This window comes from Trachurus trachurus (genome assembly GCF_905171665.1).
Source record: "Trachurus trachurus genome assembly, chromosome: 17".
Taxonomy (NCBI): Eukaryota; Metazoa; Chordata; class Actinopteri; order Carangiformes; family Carangidae; genus Trachurus; species Trachurus trachurus.
This window is the reverse complement of record NC_139900.1, coordinates 24,480,979-24,500,552: the sequence shown is the minus strand read 5'-3', so window position 1 is coordinate 24,500,552 and position 19,574 is coordinate 24,480,979. Positions and strand designations below refer to the sequence as shown.

Below are 19,574 nucleotides of genomic sequence, written 5' to 3'. Positions count from 1 at the left end.
AAATACAGAGCGAGAGATCTAGAGTATGCAATATAACACTAGTGAACAAAGTTCAACTAACAGTGTGTTAGTGAAGCTAATCTGAGTAAAATAATGTGAAGGGCAGAGACATGGGGGATGTTATGCCTGAAGGTGGGGGGGACAAAGATGGGCACACCTCTCTGTAGGATGAGCTTGGCGACCAAACAGTTCAAGTCAAAGCAATTCTAGTGAACTAGAATGGCCTCATGGTTGGCTGCCTCTGCCACTCAGACGACTTCCAAATTACATTCCTGTTTATCCACAGTCCTAAAATATTAAGCGTGTGAGACTGTTTGTCAGAAGTGCCGAGTGGAGTTTTGTGAGGTCTGATCTACTCACTTTATCTCCATAATGCCAAACCTTCACTCAAGGACATTGTGTTTATAAAACCAAAAAGCATATTTTGTAGGGCTGACCCATGAAAATTGAAGCTTCGTTCGTTGCCATGGTAATCGATCATGAAGTCCGTGATCGATTTTTTTTCCCCCTTCCTTTTTGACACCAGTTCCCATCGGCAATTGTTACATTGAAATGAGTAGGCTCTTTGGCATCCTAGAAACCTGCCTGATTTTGGAGACATGCTGTGTTTGTTTGCCGTACATTCATTAGTTCCGTACTTTCCTGAGTGAACTGCTCAGGAAGGTGAGCGGCTGTTGGTTGACAGTGGGAGTCTACCATCCAAGGATACAGACTAGGACAAATGGCATATTTTCATGCATTTTGATATGGGAGCATTTAAAGAGACACTTTTTTTTTGCTGTCATTGATGTTTATCTCTATGGTAACAATCAGCTGTATACGACTGTCAGCCATGCAAAAGAAACCCAAATGCCACATACTGTATTATGATTGACGAGCATAAAAACACAATCAGTGGTCTGCAGAAATAAATGAGGTCAGACTGTCCCGACGGTGGGAAACCAGGTCACCCATGATGCGGTGAAGATTTTCAATTGTTTGCCAATGAAGTCACGTGATTCGTTTCCTTTCTGCAGGACGCTGACGATTACATTAGTAAAGTAGAGATGAATCAACTTGCCTAGCAGCACTTTAGCATCCTCCACGTCGAAGTCACCGTCTCCATCGGTATCGTAGGCCACCAGTTTACCTGCAGCAACACACAGACATGGATTAACAGCTGCTTCTCACAGGAATCATCAGCACACAGTTTACATACAACTATATGGGAGCATGCATCTCAATAAAGTAGAACATGATGGAGGTCATGGTAGTGGAGCTACTGAATCAGACTCAGGAAACCTCTGCAGGTGTTTGGAGTTCATCAGCTGATTAGAGTGTAACACCATTAGGTTACAATAGGGAACTTTTTATATTCTAATTTTCTGAGATGAATTTGGGGTTTTCATTGAACGCAAGCCATAATCACTACAATTTAAAGAAAGAAAGACATGACATTTCTGTATGTAATTAATCTATATATGAGTTTTACCATTTTAAAAGGGATATTTCAACATTTTTGGCAAATAGTCATAGCAGTAAGTTCATTACCTTTAATTATCGGTGCAAGCTGTTTTTAGATCAGCGGGACAGAGACGTGAGCTCTGTACGGCACATGGTATTTTCGCCTTTGCCTCATCAAACAAAATACACAATCCAACAACTCCAAAATGCTCTGGTGGACAAGTTGTGACCTGCACATTCACCTCGCTATGAGATAATAATGGAACATTACAGGATGGAGTTGTTTTCAAGGCAAATGCATACCCGGAACTACATTCCAGAAACGGCTGCAGGGCGGAGTGATTTCAAAAGCGAAAGTAGTTCTGAGTATTTGCTTCATGTGTCATAATGTAATATAATTATTTATATGTTATTATTTCATAGCGTGGTGAATGTGCAGGTCACAACTTGTCTACGAGAGTGTTTTGGAGTTGTTGGATTGTGTATTTTGTTTGATGCGTGCGAAAATACCGCGCAACTCTGTTGCGTTAGCTGAGCAGCTCGCGTCTCTGCCCTGCCAATCCAAAAACAGCTTGCGCCGACAATTAAAAGGTAATGAACCTACTTCGAAGACTATAGGGATTATGGCAATAGGAGAATTTGCAAAATTGTTGAAATATCCCTTTAATAGAACTACTGAAATAAACAAACTTTTACATGATATTCTAATTTATTGAGATGGGCCTATTTTATTGACATGCAACATTCATCACAGACAGGAAATAGAGGATGAGACTCTGAAGTCTGTCTTAATATGAAGCTGTGGCTGAGGGGGCAGAAAGGTCATCCAAGGTGTGTGGTTTGATCCCAACCGTCTCACGCCCGTATTCATCAGTACGTTCAGGAGGGACCACTACAGGTGCCTCATTATGACATTTTAAGACAGACTTGAGAAAAATGTGAATCCATCCCTTCAGAAATCCACCAAGCTTGTGGGAGACTTTGAGCTTGTGTCTCTTTCATGAATTTTATCCTAATTTACTTGGAAACTTCAGCCAAAATCTCTGTCAGCCAACAGCTTGGTGGATTTCTTTTTCTTTTTTACCATCGATGAAGATAGGAAACAAGGAAACTATAAATTATGTCCACACCACTACGTTTGAGTTTTAAAATTTTATTTTCTTTTGTGATGTTTTCTACAAAAACATGACTTTTGGAAATGCTGCTGGGCCTTGAAAACTCTGGGAGTGTGTTGTAGTCTGGTCACACAGAAGCCCAGACCTTTATAGACACCCATTCACTACTGATGGGGTCTCATCAGCCTCAACTACTATTAGTGAACACAACATGATCATGTTTTCAGGTGTGATAGTCTGGACAGAGATAGTTTTGATTTGAAACAGAACGTAGTTATGTGGACTAGATCAACGGGAAGTGGCAGGAGTCAGTGGTAAATAAATGAAATAAACAGAAGGTCAAAGCCTCATCTCTTTCAGACCAAGGTCTCTGAGAGGAGTGTGTCACATAACAACCATCATTCATGTTAAAACAGGGTGGAAGAGAAAAGTGCATCAGATTTTTACCTTGCAAGGCCTCAGACAGGTTAATTTGTAAGCCCTTAGCCTTGTCTGCATGCAAAACACAAAACATACATGTTTGAACAACAGCAAGAGAGATAAAAACCACAATTCCATAATTCATACATTAATAACAGCTACACAGAAAGATCAAGGTGAACCATGAGGGGGTGCAGATTAGTGACAGACATGCAGCCAACGGGAACCTCCCACTGTTAGCAGGTAGGCGATCTGGTCCACATGCCACAGACCAACACCTGCAGCAGGCTGATGGACAGCATGGTCTTATCTTAGTTCTCATCTCTCATTCTTATCTAATTCACTACTTGATGTTTTAAAACAAAAACAAAAAAAAGATTATGTCATAATTGATCAACAATGCAATGGTAGAAGACACGTCCATCTTTAGATACAGCCAGATGTTTGGTGAATTTAATGCGAGTGCTTCAGGACATGGTGATGTAATAAATGTAATCCCTACTCTTTGTAATCCACTGACTTCAGGTGTTTGGCAACAGTCGTACGTTACAGTCTGTTGTGCTGTCAGCTGAGATTTACTTGTAACTGAAAAGTTGTACAAGCATATCTCAGTTTAAGAATATGTTTATAAAAGAAAAAATAAATGCCTGTGAAAAAGAAAAGATAGATGAGTTGTGTTCATTGCTACTTTTTTGTTTCTTTGATTTCCTTGTTACTTTTTTGTTTCTTTGATTTCCTTGTTATTATTATATGTTTCTACATCTTTAATTCTCTGAAATAGTGTGTGGTATTGGTGTTAATGCTTGGTATTTAAGACAATGCAATTCTAACTATAGAAAGGGGCAGGTATCATAAGTTTTTCTTCATCCTGCTCCTTTCCATTTATGGTGTTGTGTATGTAATTATGTAATGTGTGCAATCATGTAATGTGTGTAATCCATGAATGGAATAAATAGATATGAAATGAAAAGTAAATGATTCTGATCGGCTTCCTGTTTCATTCAGAATCTGGTTTAAAGTGAGTGATGATCAAAAGTAGGACAGAGATGTCAGGTTAGTAATGACTGCTGATGTTACCATGGTGACTGTAGTGCTGTGACAGTGATGACTGGTTAGATCAGGTCAGGTGTTGTGTTTGTGGACAGGTGACATTAGAGCATGATGAAGTCCCACCTTAAGGTGAAGGATACTAGAGAAGGAAAGGACTGCAGGGTGCGTACTCACCGAGGACTCCCTGATAGTCGACCAGGTCGAAGTAGACCACAGCTACGGACGTCCACACGCCCAGCAGGGCCAGCACGATGAACCAGTTGAAGAAACTGCCGCTGGAGCCGGAGTCGGCCTTCTTCCCGTTCTTATTGGCCGATTGGGTTTTATTTCCATCTGCAACACAACGGCACACAGTGTCAGGGCTCAGTTCACAGGGGGCCAAGGAGGATGGGGAGGGATTATTATCTTCTTCTTCTTTTCTTTTTTTGTACTTATTTATTTTTTATTTAATTTTTTTTCTCTCTCCCTTGTTGATTTTTGCTTCACCCTTCTTTCTTTTTCATCCTTTATTTAACCAGAAGGTCGGTGGTTCATTCCAGGCTCCTCCTGGCAACACATGTACATGGCGAGACACTGAACCCACACTTGCCCCACCAATGTGTCCATTGGGTGTACGAATGTGTTCAGTTCAGAAAACTTTATTATCCCCCGAGGCGGCAATTTGTTGTGCGACAGGCAGAACACCACAAAAACACAAACAAGTCAAATACAAAGCAAAACAAGTGCATTTCAATCACAAACATTAAGACTCTGGGCACCAGTGCCTCGGGGGGGAGGGGGCAGGCTCACAGTGGCTGATTTATATATAATATATATATGTATGTGATTAGATTAGACAATATATGTACAGCACCGCTAACACCACAGCACATATCCTTGTTATTTTGTCTAATTTGTTTTGTCAATCCTTGTAATAAGTTGTTTTCTATGTCCTTCTGTTTGTTCCCTACTTGTCCTGTAATTGTAGCACCTAATAAATAATAATGATAAGAGGCTGGCTCAGGAACAGCAATCGAACCAATAAGGGCTCTTTTGCCCCCAGACAGATGTTAATGCATTAATTACAAAGAGCCAGTTCAATTTGTGTTCTGTTTAGCCAGACTACACCAGTTGTGTTAGAGCTGTGACACTGAGCTGACTGTTGTGGTTTTCAACAGTCCCCACCTTGACTTTCGGGCTACTCCCACCTCACCAAACTCTGAGTGAAGGCCCAGCGGAGAGAAAAGTGAACAGGCTGAAACCAAACAGAAGCATTGAGACATGTTGTTGATGGATGTGAGGAATCCAGAGTCCTCTGTTGGATCTGCTCTAATCCCTCCGTTTTGGCTCCAAGCGGAGACATTCAAGAAGCTATTCAGGGATGCCGATGACACCCCACAATGCATGATGGGAGAAAATAGTGGCAGAGAGAATGAACAGGTGTTGAAGTCCGCTACATGGTGCGAGGTCAAATCTTGCTCGCACACTTAAAGAGCACAGTTCAAAATACACACACACAAGCTGCAGTTCAATAGAGCCTGTGAGTACTGAACAATAAATACAGTATGTGTGGTGTTAACTCTGAACACAAAATCCACCAACAGCCTCAATATTCATTCAATGCTGAGATCAAAGTGCAACGTCAGCTTCATGTCAGTGTTTCTACAGAGATCAGTCAGTTCAGTTTGGTCTATTTTAGCCCAGGGAACAAGACGGGCTGCATTAACACTGCTCAGGATTAACGGAAAGTGATCATCAATCTGGGTCAAAGACACTTGGACCTGCAACAGGAACTAATCCAGGCTAAAATACTGAGATGACATGTTTAGAAAGCTTTACGAGTCTCTTAAAAACCAGCAATGTTACACACCTCAGTTAAAATACTGTATACACGATATTCCTACACAAAACAAAGTAGAGGTGGTGTCTCCGGGACAAAACCACTGCAGCAGCTGGAAGCTGGACGAGTGAGACGAGGTGTTTCAGCATCGTCCAGGTCCGGGTCCTGCTCTCACACATTGACCTCCCACTCTGCTTTGTCCTTCTCTGCCCTGGAACAGACACGTTCCTCACCTTGAGTCTCCCCGGCGACGGCCGTGGGGATCGCTGTGACAACAGCGGGGGTGGTAGGCTCCACCAAGGTTGCCGGATCGCCCATCCCTGCCGACCGACGTCCAGGCTCTGCTAACTAAAGCGAACAACCAGCGGCCCCGGCCACAAAGACAGCACGGAGGCCCAGCTAGGAGAAGAGAAGAGCTCCTGTCTTCTGTCTCCGTCCGTCCCTCCCTCTCGGCCTCAACACTGTTCTGTCGCTCCTGCTCATCTGTCCATCATCCTCCCTCTGTTGCTTTTTTTTTCTATGAGCCTCATATGGCTGTGGTGGTCAAAGGCAGCTATTTATAATGCTGTTAAAGCAGCTGGCCCTGACACAGAGCACAGAGAGGGAGGGCAGAGCCATCAACATCACCGACAGTCTCCCTCCCTCCCTACACTCTGATGTAGAGCCTTAGAAACTCAGGTTTTTCTAGATTTAATGTGTCATCAACATGGTTCATGTCAGACATCTGTGCAGGGTGAGGAAGGAGGCTTCAAGCTACACCACTGCATCACAACAAAGACACATCCACTGATGCAAATGACAGATTTCTTTGTGTCTGTGTGTCACTGGAGCCGAAGGAATATGTTTTAATCAGAAGAAGCCAAACACTGGCTGAGGGAAACACTTCAGTTTGAATATTATGAAATGTTTGTCATATTAATTTCTTTTTTTTTTTGTTCCAGCCAAGGTAATATCACAACTTTTCCCAATAACAAACCAACACTTTCATATTCCCTGGTTGGAAAGGAGCAGGGAGAAGATACATCTTCTATTGCCTGCCCCTCACTCAGTACATCATTATTATGAATAATCTGTCAGTCGCTGAGCAACAGTCTTTAAGTAAACAAAACGTAACTAAGTTTCAATCTGACATTTTTGTATTAAAAAGAGTTTGTGAACCATTAATTACTTTTGTCATTTTAGCATTTTTCTGAATTGGAATATTATTCCAATTCAGGAAAATGCTAAAAGAAATAACAATTAGAATGATCTCAAATATGATATATTTGTACAGGTCTTGAGATCATTACACAGAGAATTCCACAGTTAGACTCCAACTACAGAGATGCACATCTGTTTTAAAGTTGTCCGTGCAAACTGGTGTTTGAAATGGAATCTCCTGTGTTCATCATCCTCCAGGCTAAAAACAAATATGTTTTGTAGATTTTCTGGTAATATTCTATTTTTTGCTTAAACATTACAACCGGTGTCTGTGTTTCAACTACATCTTTGAATTTCAGTAATTCAATTCAATATTCAATAAACAATCTGTTGGTGTGTTCTCTATATCCTACGAATAAGTTGCAGACATTGTGTGTCGTCAGCTTGATGAGGCTGTTATTTTCTTCAGCTCCATCTCTATGTATTGTGACGGAGCCAAAACCGAGGCCTGGAAAATATTTCAATTGCTGCCTTCACATTTTGCAGCTCTTAACATAATTCCAAGTTTACATAGTCATCACTGTCACTCTCAAATGAAGGTATGTGTTGGCACAGTGTGAGGCAGCGACGCTGTGTGTTTCAGTGGCCTACATGTGTTCTGGGAGGAGCAGCATAAACACCACCCCCAATTCTAATGTTTTGTCACCTCAAATAAAGAAAACCTGACACACCACAAATAAAGAAGAGAATTCACATTCTTGCGACAAAACTTTACAAAACTTTACATCTCAACCCACAAAGAAAGTGACTGAAAACAGCCGTGAACACCAGAAGCCTGATCCCGTCTCTATGGTCTACTACAGTGTCCATATGGTGTAAAACATGAGCTGACAGAGGGAGGAGAGAGATTAAGTCCTTAGAATAAAACCTATGTTAAACACTTGTTCAAGACACAAAGCAGAGTTAAGATGGAATATAAGTTATATTCCATGGATGGATATGTTATTAACATATCCATCAGACTTCTGTAAATGGTCATATAATATCCTACGTTTAAACAACAGAAAACACAGAGCTTGATCGTGTCAGGCAGGAAATACAAAATCATTTCCAAGCAACTAGCAGTAATGATCCAGGTCCAGGCAGCTGGCACACATCTAAATACCAGAGGGGTTTTTGCTGAAGCAGGACCACGGCCATCTGGGGATTCAAACCCCTGACCTTGGGATCCACAGACAAGGTGACTTAGTGGTCGTTCCACTGCGTAAGCATTTACTACACAGCCCTACACACAAGCTGGGGCTATGACATCACTGCCTGCCTGGTTTAAAAAAAACTGGGGTATATAATGAAAAGAGCCAAAATATTAGTGTGAAAAAGTCCTGGTAAAAAAAACTAACTCTGCTGGTTTCAGGAGAAACCATATTTTGTTGACTTTAATCCAACACTGAGCAAAAAACCCTTCTGCTGAGAGTCACTAGATAATGCATATGAGTGAGGACTGAGTCTGGTGGTCACAACACTCAAACACTTGATATCTACTGTCTACAGAATGTGGGTCAGTGTTGGCTCCAACTCAATGAGCAGATACAGATGACATGTTCAGGACTTTGATTTTGTAAAAGCCACACCCACTTGAACCAATCGTTTTCAGGTTTTATACCAGCAGTGTTGGGCACGTTAGTAAGTAAGTAGTTATAGTTACTTTCCCCTACATTATTAAAGTAACTAACTACCAGGAAAAGAAACCCTAACTTCCCGTTTATCTGAAATTAACCAACTTCACATTACAAAGTGAGTTGGTTGGTTCCAGATAAACGGCTCATTTCCATCTAGTTGATCGACTGAAAGAAAAAAAAAAGTGAATATAACGTACACTTTGTGTATTATTTTGTCACTGGTCTTCTTGAGTCAAGTAACGCTGCATTTTACTGTCAGTTACAGTAACGGCTTTATAACAGGGTAACCAGTAACGTTTTTGATTACTCTTTACTGAAAAAAAACGTAAAAGTAAAAACGTAAAAGTAAAAGTAAAATTATCCTCATCACCGACTACTAGGCAATTCTAGTAGCGCCCCTAAAAGCTTTATATTTTTTAAGCAGACGACCATAGAGCACAGATCAAAACAGCACAAGAATTACTATGCCACCCCAAGCCATTCATAAAAAAGGGTCGATATTTCGCCACCTATTAGGCAATTACTTTGTCCAATACGTTTATAGTTTACTGCTTGGAGAATCTGAGAATCACTAAATCAAAGGCCTTAAGTGACGAGCCAGAGAAGCCAGTGAAGCCAGTGAAGTGGGGTTGGTGGGTGGTACAGTCACTACAGACCGATCCACACACTGACCCTGAGGCTGCTGTCAGCACACACATCTGACACAGCAAGAAATTCAGGTTTACACCTTCAGGCCACTGCTGCTGGAATTACAGACATTTTAATGACAAAGCAGAAGAAGTGATCAGAGCAGCGCTGCTCTTTTAAAACTGAAACTCGTACAGAGGCCGATGACACGAGTGGTTGGACAGGATGACAGCCTGGGGTTATCCCATCTGCCCAAACTTGGTTGTAATTCTTTTTTCCCCCTTTATCCAGTGTTTTTCAACTACTTTGAAGCTTGAAATCTACTTTAAAAACCTGAGACTGAACCAGAGACAGTGTTCACTAACTCACTCTCTTCCTTGCTAAAATAAAAAACAGGCACATCTGACAACAAGAAGAGAAGAGAACTGCAACACATTAAACTGGATAGAGTTAAAGATCCAGCGAAAAAACCACTCCACCAAACATGGCCACTGGCATCAGTCTGATAAGCACAGCAACTAACATCTGCACAAGTTGAACACACACACACAAGAAACAAAATGCATGCATTAACAAACCACTTCGTTCCAGTGTAGATGCCATGCTCCTCACACACAGGGTCTGCAGGTCCAACAGCCTCCTCCAGACAAATGGAAACTCTGCTGTGTGAGTGTGCTCTCCTGCTCTTCAGTCTTATGTAAGGGCTGCACTGCACCGCCTTCATATACACACACTCCCCTCTGGCTTTTTACTGTGCATGCGTGCTCATGCGTGCACACACACGTGCAAGGTTTGTAATAGTTTTCAGAAATAGGTACAAATTGCACACACACCCCAAAAAAGTGCCCAAAAACACTGCCGACTCCTTCCAACCTCACATCTCTGACTGTGGGGAGCGGGTCAGAGGTCAGCCGGCCTCGCTCCTTGGCTGCAGCGCGTCACTGACAGCCGACCTGTCTGCCTCATCCTGGTGGCGCCAGGATCTGTGATTGTGCCCAGTACATTCCAGTGACAGAGGCTGTGATCCACGCACCACAAAAACCAGCCAGGGGACCAAGGCTGCGCCGGGGCTTTGTTGTGAGAAATCCCCTAAAGAGTCACTCGCATTAGCCAGAGCTGCTGTTTGTTGAGCTAGCGTCGAGCTAATTAGATCACAGGCCTCGCAAACAACCCGGCCTCACTCACACACAGTCAACAACACCAGTTCAACTTTCACTTTTTCGTTTCCACACGAGCTGTGGTTAATTGCCACTCTCCAACAGAGACAAAAAAAAAAAGCTGGTTTCCGATTGGCTGGCTTGTAAATGCATTAAGACTGTAGCCTATGTAAACACCTGAAGCACACGCCCATCAGCAGTTTGATTACTATGCTATAACTCAGACAATATAGGCAACAGGAATGATGCTCTCTGTTATGTTAAGGCTAAACTTGCTGCTTGCACAAGCTTTTGTCAGAACGTAAAACTGACACATCAAATCCTTTCCTCCTGATAGTATCGCGTTAAAAAAATGTGAGTATGTTCTTTCTATAGTCTCCGTCTGTGTGCTACTCTCCGTCTATTAAATTCAGTGTCCTGACTCCCTTAGTTGACCTGCACATGCCGGCATTAAAGAAAAACCTTGACATGACTGCATTAGGTAAAACTTGGTGCTAGAGCTGCAACAATAAATCGATTAATCGAACAATAATTGATTATTAAATTAATCAACTATTTTGATAATCAAATAACCGTTTTTAAAGAAAAAAAGTCAACAAAATTCTCTGATTCCAGCTTCTTAAATGTGAATATTTCTGGTTTCTTTGTTCCTTTATGACAATAAACTGAGTATCTCTTTGGTTTGAGGACGTCATCTTGTGGTTTGAGAAACACCGATTGGTCATGACCAAACAACTAATTGATTAATTGTTTAAATAATCGACAGATTAATGAAAGTAATCGTTAGTTGCAGCTCTACTCGGTGCATCACTAAATTAGACACTGAGGCCTTTCCAACTTCCACCATACAACCACAGGAAGTAGTGCAGTGTTTTTTGTTTTTCTTATCAATCTTAAATTCTTCTCACACAAGGGATTTAAATGGGTGAGCCCAAACTTCCATAAATACCACAGCATCACACCATCATGCAGGATTACACAGGGATGTTTCCATCCATATAGGGTTTAGTTTGCTGAGAGAAACCTCCAAACACAAAAGGATGCAAAACGGCATCACAGGCACGGCTGTTACCCTTGTGTCTCTGCATACTTCAGCAACTCCCAGCCCTCTGGGGAGGAGGAGGGGAGGGGAGAGAGGGGTGAGGAAGAGGAGGAGGAGGAGGAGGAGAAGAGGCCTAAGGGGTTGACATGAAACACAAAGAAGACAGATAAACAGATCACCACATAGGAGGAGAGAAAGACTCAAACATATCAACACAGTAACCCAAATGATCCCTTATTCAATCAATCAGACACATGTTCAACACATCTGGAGAGATTTCAGACTGATTGCCTCTAAACTGACATGTTCAAAACAACTCACTGTTTAGACTCCACTGTTGATGTTGAATCAATATTTGATAAGCCACCATGATTGTTTGATCACATGACCCAACTCAAACACACACACACACACGCGGGACGGGCCTTTCTATTTCTGTTGTGGTTAACACACCACGTCCGGATGTTTGCTTTTCACCAAAGAGCAACAAATCATTAGATCAAAATGTGAGAACTTGATTAAGATAAAGCTCCTGTCCAGATGTTGGAGGTGAAAGTGAAATTGTTGGACGAGTCGTCCACTCAACCTGGATGCTGCTCTGGTCCACTGCACTTCTGACCCACTTTGCTGCTCTATCAAACACAGGGCGCTCAACAGACAAACATCCACCACATGCCCCCACCGATACACTCATCTCTGATGTAATGCAGCATTTCACTTGAAGCAATGATGAAACATATGTCAAGAGTTCCATCGTTGCTTGCATAATAATACTGTGATATAATTGAATAACCCGTCTCCTCTGCTGGAGGTTGACAGACTCCCAACCCTCCTCCATACACCAGACTCACTACTCTTTGCATTGTAATCACCACATGCTGCTGCTGCTGCTGCTGTTCCCTACGTACACGCATAGAGGCTGCGGTGGGCGGGGTCACGGAGAAAAGACACCAAAAAACCTGAACATTTTGTTCCCTGGACTTTTCTACCCGTCACGCTGCACTTTGATCCGCGGAGGCCCCGGTGCGAACACGACGCAAGTCAAAGGTGCAAACTGCAGCTCGTAGGGCAAAACGGTATCTTTAAAGGCTGCGTTTATTATCTAATGCGCCCCCTCCCCTCCCCTCCCCCTTCCATTCATTCATCCGAGTGCATATGAATGTGCTGAGATTCGGTATCAACAAAACCCGTTCAAATGCGTTTATACTCCTCCAACCACCACGTTAGTATAATGTTTCAGATGGTTATATAACATGACAGCGGGATTCGGATCACATCGCAGTTTCCCATAGAGCGACCTACGGCGTGTCGTCCTGAGCAGGCGGTGGAGGACAAAGTGTACCCACAGCTGTAGACCACAGCTTCATATAGCCTGCATCAACATATACAACTCATTACCCAACAACAGTAAAGAATAGATAGGAACGAATGCACCAGTATTTTACCAGCAGCGCTTTGACAGCTCAGTGCTGTGGTTGATTTCATTGAATACGTTTGATATTTTATGTAATTATATTGAATCAGGGGGGTGGTCCTGGTCCTCCTGGTCTATTGGGAGTAGGGGGGAATAGAAGCTGTGAGTGTAGAGCAGCTGCAGGGGAAATTAAACATTAAAGGGCTGACTACAGCGGGACTCCTGAATGAACAGGGCGCAAACAGAGACCCCGGGCCCGGTCCACGTAGAAGCCCCCACCGACAGCCACTCGTACTGACACGTGAGCATTTCGATGAGTGACTGGACTAAATGGGGGGCGGAGTGCTCTGTGCATTGCATTGGGGTACACACACACACACACGCGCGATGCTTGTACAGCTCAGCTTCTGCAGGCTGGGGACGAGCAGGCCCTCTGAGTCTGGACGAGGACTTTAGAGAGACGTGTAAACCCGCAGAGGGCTAACGTTGTCTCTGGCGTGCCAACCACCAGTGTCCCGCTGCACGTTAATCCCCCAGAGCTGCAGTCGTCACGGTCAACAGGCCGCCGGACACCGGATTAACAGCTGGTGAAACCGGCGGCTACACCGAGTAAAACACACCGAGAAGTGAGACTGTCCAACCTCGGCAGCTCGTTCAACAACAGCGGCGGAGAGATAAAAGGGGGCAGAGCTCAGGGGTCTGTGGGAAACCCTGTGTGAGAGAGAGGCCGACACGGCTCAGTGTTGACGTGTTAACGCACTGATAGTGTAGTAGGCTAACGTTGCATACATACAGAGTTACTGAACACAGGCTACCGAGCTAACTTTATCCGTACCACCCCCCAAGCTAATAAAGACCTGGACCTGGACCAGGACCAGGACCAGGGGCCCGAGTGAAGCAGCAGCAGCGAGTCGCAGCCGTGATTAAGTTAGAAAGGCCTGACAGTGAAAGGCTGCAGCGCATTATCCCTGCGACTGTGACCCCGGGACAGAATGAAAGAGAAGCAGCGACGCACCTTTGGATTTCTGCACTTTCGCGCCTTTCTTTGAAGCCATGGTGAGAGTCCGGCTGTCCGGGGCTGGTGCAGCTCTGGTCGGAGAGTAGTCGGTGGTGGAGCGGCTGGGTTCTGCGCCTCTGAGAGTAAAAAGAAATTACAATTTCTCCTCCTGCCTCATAAAACCCAGAACCATAGGAACCACGTCCCCTACAGGACCGACGGCACTTTACGCCAATGACGGACTCGCCTCAAAACAAAAGGGGCGGGGCGGAATGAGGTTGGGACCAATGGGATTGGAGAGGCGCTGAGATTATTCAACCGTGTGGACGGTCTTTTCGCTCGTGCCCGCCCCTCGCGCTCCTCTGGAACGTGGCAAGATGGTAGATCCCGTGGCATCGCGTTGTTTCCACACGACAGATCTGAATATAGCAACAGAGGGTGACAGCAAAGAGTCGTGGCTTCAGAGAGAGCAACCAGAGTTACTATGGACTCACAGACATATTGTTTGAAATAGTTGTATTAGATATGGCAGTTTTATTTTGGGGGGACAAAAAAGGCCTATATTTAGGCTACAACAACTTCTGTACAAACTCCTGTTTTGATGGTATTTTGTGTTCACAGGTTCAAGCCACATAAATAGGACTATACAACACATTGCGTCATTATTATTAAATCCCCTGTCATCATCTATGGCTATTTGCCATCCTTTGCATTGAGTCACTTTCTTCTTCTTTTTTTTTTCTTTTTTTAACATAGGCTACTTATTCAGGCGTGATCGGTTTGTTTTAGTGTTAAATGAGTCTAGGACATTTTATTTTTCTTCCTTATCTTTCATGTTTTTTATGTTTCCTGTGGCCACAACCACAAAAGAAGATGCCTAGGCTAGATCTGACTCACTCCAAACTTATTAATGGATAACAGCCAGAACCAACCATTGTTAATTCAGCTTCCTCAGTCTGTGGTGGTTGTGCAGTATTACAAATGACATTGACTTGATGTCCTCCCCTCCCCACTCCCTGTTTTTAAATTTCATAATACACTAGCATTTTTGGTCCAGTATACTGTCACGGTCGTATTTTCTATTTTTTTGTTATTTGCATGTTTCTAATGTAGGCTATAGTACAGCAAGGTGCTTTTCTTGTGTTTAACACTGTATATATTTGATTTATGCTTTAATTCAATGTAATTGTCATTTGTAAAAAGCATGCTCTTCTGAGTTGGGATAATTTAATAAAGTATGCAAATCTCTGCCTGGTCTTTAAAATACTGCACAACACTGCTCCTCCTCCTCTCCAAACATTCATAACCCAAAGATCAATCAATGACAGGGCAACCAGAGGATCAGCTTGAGGAGACTGTGTTGTTCCCATGAGAAAAAGTGTCTTTGGCCAAGCTGCTTTCTCAGTAAAAGCAGTGCAGGACTGGAACTCAACACCTGGGTCTATTAGAGAATCAAACACTCACTATTCTTTTAAAAGACAGTTAAAGCAGTGGTTAATCAATAATCAATCATGTAATCACTAATCATGTAAATCACTAATCAATCATTAGGCTATTTGTGCTGTTTCTCAATGCTTGTAATCATATGTCCTGTTTTTGTTTTTGTTTTGTTTTTTTCCTGTTTGTTTGCTTATTTGTTAGCTTTTGTTTTCTTGCCTAATGCTGTTTCATGTCCTGCCTTGTAATGTCTGATATTGTTTGTGCTAATGTTTTAGCTCTGTGTGCTACTTGCATGTGTTTCTAGCTGTGCTTTCTTCTCTTGCTTTCTCTCGCTCTTCTTCTCTCTGTCTGCATGTTACTGTATGTCTGCATGCCATGAGCTTTTGTCATGCTGTATGTCAGACTTCTTACCTGTTTTACTTGTTATTATTATGAGCTTTTACTACTAGATAGATTACTAGATTGTTATGTAAGTTGTGTCTTGAAAGTACTTAATTGTTGCCTTTTTTTGGCTTTTAGGTTGCCTTTAACATCTGGCCAGGGACAACGGACGAAAACTAGCCTTGTTGGCTAACTCTGGCCCACTTACCGTTTTCCTTTAACTCTGTTGATTAGTGGTGCACTGTCCCTATGAAATAAACTAATAAATGAAAAAATGTACATCGATGTGCTCAGCTCAAAAAGTTGACTTAGTCTGTCTTGTAAAAAAGAAGAGTGACCTCCTGATTCAACCAATGAGATCAGAGAAAACATCATGGTGTAAAAACCTAAAAACCGACATCATTTGGCAAATGGTTTGAGATGAGTTTCAAATCTCGCACATCCACCCAGTCACACCTCCAACCCCCACATACTGTCTACACAGCCTCATGCATAACACTGACCATTTGGTCACTTATCTCACAGCGGGTGGTGTTGGTGGCGATCTTTAACAAGCAGGCCTGCAGTTGTTGTCACCTATATCAGTGTGTGGAGAGGTGATTTGGGTGTGAGCAGTGATCTAATCAGAGGAATCTGATTTGCATGATGAATGTGTGTGTGTCTGTCTGTCTCTGTGTTTGCAGGAGGAGGGGGGATAACAAGTTACTTTTTAAAAAAAATCCACACATTACTTACTGGTCTCAAGGAAACAAAGAGCCACAATAACTTTACAGTAATTAAAAGTAAATCTGCATTGTCCACTCCAGTAGATGTACAAAAGGCGCCTCCTAGTGGATAAATCTGGTTTTGCAAAGTTAGAGAGACAGATCCAGCAGTGGTCTCTGCAGGTTGGACCAGTTTCAACCACGTCTTGCACCAGCCCAGCCCAACACCTGGGAAAGTTGTTCTAAAGACCACACTGTTGGACGCCTGTGTACAAATCAAGATTTAGCATCAATTGAATAAGAATTTAATAACAATTACCTAATGATGTTATTTGGTCAGTGTCAAATCTGATTAAACCACATCCACAGAGTCCTGGTGATACATTCTAAATGTTTGAAGTTTTGTTGACTCTCCAAAAATTGTCAAATAATGTACAAATGAATACATATACCGATAAGAAGAAGGTGGTGGACTGAGGCACCCCAGCATGTATGCAGCAGCTACTGTACAGGTGATGAAGAACGGGCCTAGTTCAGCTCAAGGACTTTTATTTCAGAACAATGGATTCAAATGAATATGATTTCTGTTTGGATCAGTGTCTCAGTTCCATATAGAAAACAGTCTAGGAAACACACACATACCTGAACAATCACATACACTGGGCATGTGTGAGTCCGTGTAAACAGGAAGCAGATTTAATGCTCTCGTTCCCTCATTAACAATGACAGGAAGCCCTATAAGAGCTTAGCAGTACAACAGCTGTTAATTATGCAGTGGTAAAATGCAGAATTCATGAAACAACAGCTGCAGCAAACGCAGCATGGTCAGTAACCTTGGTTATTCATTATCATGAGAACCAATCAGGGAGTGGCTGGGTATCTGTCATAGTTTCCAAAGGTCTCAGCTTCTGTTTGTCCAGACTACAACACAACCACAGAGTTTTCTAAATGAATCACCAGGTCTATCGGAGTTTCTGCAAATCATGTGGAGGACAAGAGAAAACATACACATTATAAAATGAAAACGTATTAATGCGGGCATAGCACTCACCCTGGGCCCAAGGCAAAGTTGGACCCTATGAATAACACAGGGGCTCTAGGAATGGTGACGGAATATAGGAATATGTAGCCTATATGTATATATAATATAGGAAACCAAACTCATCTAGACTCCACTGTCAAGTTGCATGTCCATAAGCAATCTGCAATAGGATCTTTCACTTATTAGCACTTTATTACAGGCATTTTTGCAATACAATCCAGCACCTTACTATAATGCATTTTGCAATTGGCCCACAATTCATAGTCTGTGTTTGTGCTTTTCTATTTTTCTTTTCTTTTTTTCATTGGTGTTCTCTCTCCTTCTCTTATTGGTAAAGCTTTGTAATTCTTTGTCTTGTTTTCCTACCTAACACCTACCTGCCAATGGGACAAGAGATGGAAATTAGCCATATGGCTAATCTCATTCATATTTACATTATCAATGTCCATTAATATGTAGGCCCATTTCTTACATAAATAAATTGACAAACAGAAGCTCATACAGAGCACTGTCCAATATGAACTATGAGCAAAACTTGAGATTGAGTGGACAAGCTTCAATGGAAAACGTCAACGCAGGATAAACACTCTAATCACAACGTCTTCATGCCTTTCAGAATAGAATCTGAGCAGAAACTAACTTTACCCGGTCTAACCACTCAGACCATGTTCACACCTGTGTCAACAGTGATAGACTGACAGGGTGTGATTCACGGCTGCTTTAAAAGGCGTCTCGATTGACCAACTCAGAACTCACTTCCTGCTGTGTATATAAATAAACAGGACTGTTGTTGTCCATTTTAACCAATCGACGGATTGAGAGAGAATTTCTTCTCCCTCTCTCTATTTTAAGTCTCTCTTTCTCACTCTGGTTGTAATAAAGAAAAAAGTCTGAAAGACAAGATATCTGATTGTTGGTGAGGAAATGCTGCTGAAATTACAGTTCAGTTTCACAATCATAAAATCATGACTGGTCACTGGACCATAGGACAGAAGGAACAATAACAGTTTTTCTCAATAGTTTACACACAAATACTGGCACTTGAGACACAATCGAGAAAAACTGTAAACCGGCCTGCCCTCCCTGTCCATGAACCGGTCGGCCATCCAGTATTCCCATCAAGCTGGCCTGCTCTCCCTGCCTTTCCTATGGTCCAGCCTGCCCAGAGGCTGCCTTCATCAGCTCTTGTTAACTGATCAATTCCGTTTCCATGTTTTTCCATATTCCATGTTGTAAACTGTTTTCTTGTCTGTATACAACATCTATGTCCCGTCTGTCCGTCCTGGGTGAGGGATCCTCCTCTGTCTCTCACCCTGAGCTTTCTCCTGTTTTGTCTTGGGAGTTTTTCCTCAGTGGATGTGAGGGTCTAAGGGCAGAGGGTGTTGTTATGATGCTGTGTGAAGACCTTTGAGACAAGCTGTTTGTAAAAATGGGCTATACAAATAAAATTGCCTTGCCTTGGTCATCCTATATGGTTTATAGAGCATAATGATGATAAATGGCCGATTCAACAAAAACAGCTGAAACCTCTTAAATATACCACGTGTAGCCTACTATATTTTGGTTACCACTGTAAATAAATCCACACGAGTCAGCACGGTCTGCCGTGGCCTTCAAGGAGCGTGGCAGCACTGTCATCTGTGTCCTCCAGGTGGAGCCAGAGTCACGTGTCAGGCGGATATCTGGAATGTCATAGAAACCAAATTATTGTCAACAGACTAAATGTGTCATAATATTTGGGAGGGATTTGACAGTTTATGATGGATGTAGTTTGAAGCCTGCACTGCACCAAGTGAGCAAAAAAAAAAAAGTGATGTAACAAGAGGTCACTTTCAAAGATGACAGCCAATCATAAACACGTAAACAGAAGGCAGACATGCAGCTTAAACATTACATCACATCTGTCCTGATTTCTTTCTTTTTTTTGTTAACAATTTTTTATTCATTTTTCATATCAACATATAGCAAAAAAATGGAAATCAGTATAATAAAATAAAATAAGAACATACAGACAATTCAAGTATATTTCCTGTTGGCAAACAAAATAGCCCTACTATTGATTGTATGTTCCAAACAAACAAAACAACAGCAACAAAAAAAAAGC

The 19,574-nt window shown here is 42.4% G+C and overlaps 1 protein-coding gene across 1 annotated transcript in view; it reads right to left on the bottom strand.

Moving 5' to 3' along the window:
- The window catches only part of asph (aspartate beta-hydroxylase), a 29,246-nt gene extending 15,053 nt beyond the window's left edge, over positions 1–14,193 (bottom strand). Inside the window, exons 1-4 of the mRNA XM_083991342.1 lie at positions 13,922–14,193; positions 4,203–4,361; positions 3,006–3,050; positions 1,061–1,129 (exon numbers count right to left, since the gene is read on the bottom strand). Of these exons, the coding sequence (XP_083847468.1) occupies positions 1,061–1,129; positions 3,006–3,050; positions 4,203–4,361; positions 13,922–13,961 (313 nt within the window). The 5' untranslated portion in view covers positions 13,962–14,193. The remainder of the gene's footprint in view (positions 1–1,060; positions 1,130–3,005; positions 3,051–4,202; positions 4,362–13,921) is intronic.
- Positions 14,194–19,574: the final 5,381 nt, after the last annotated feature.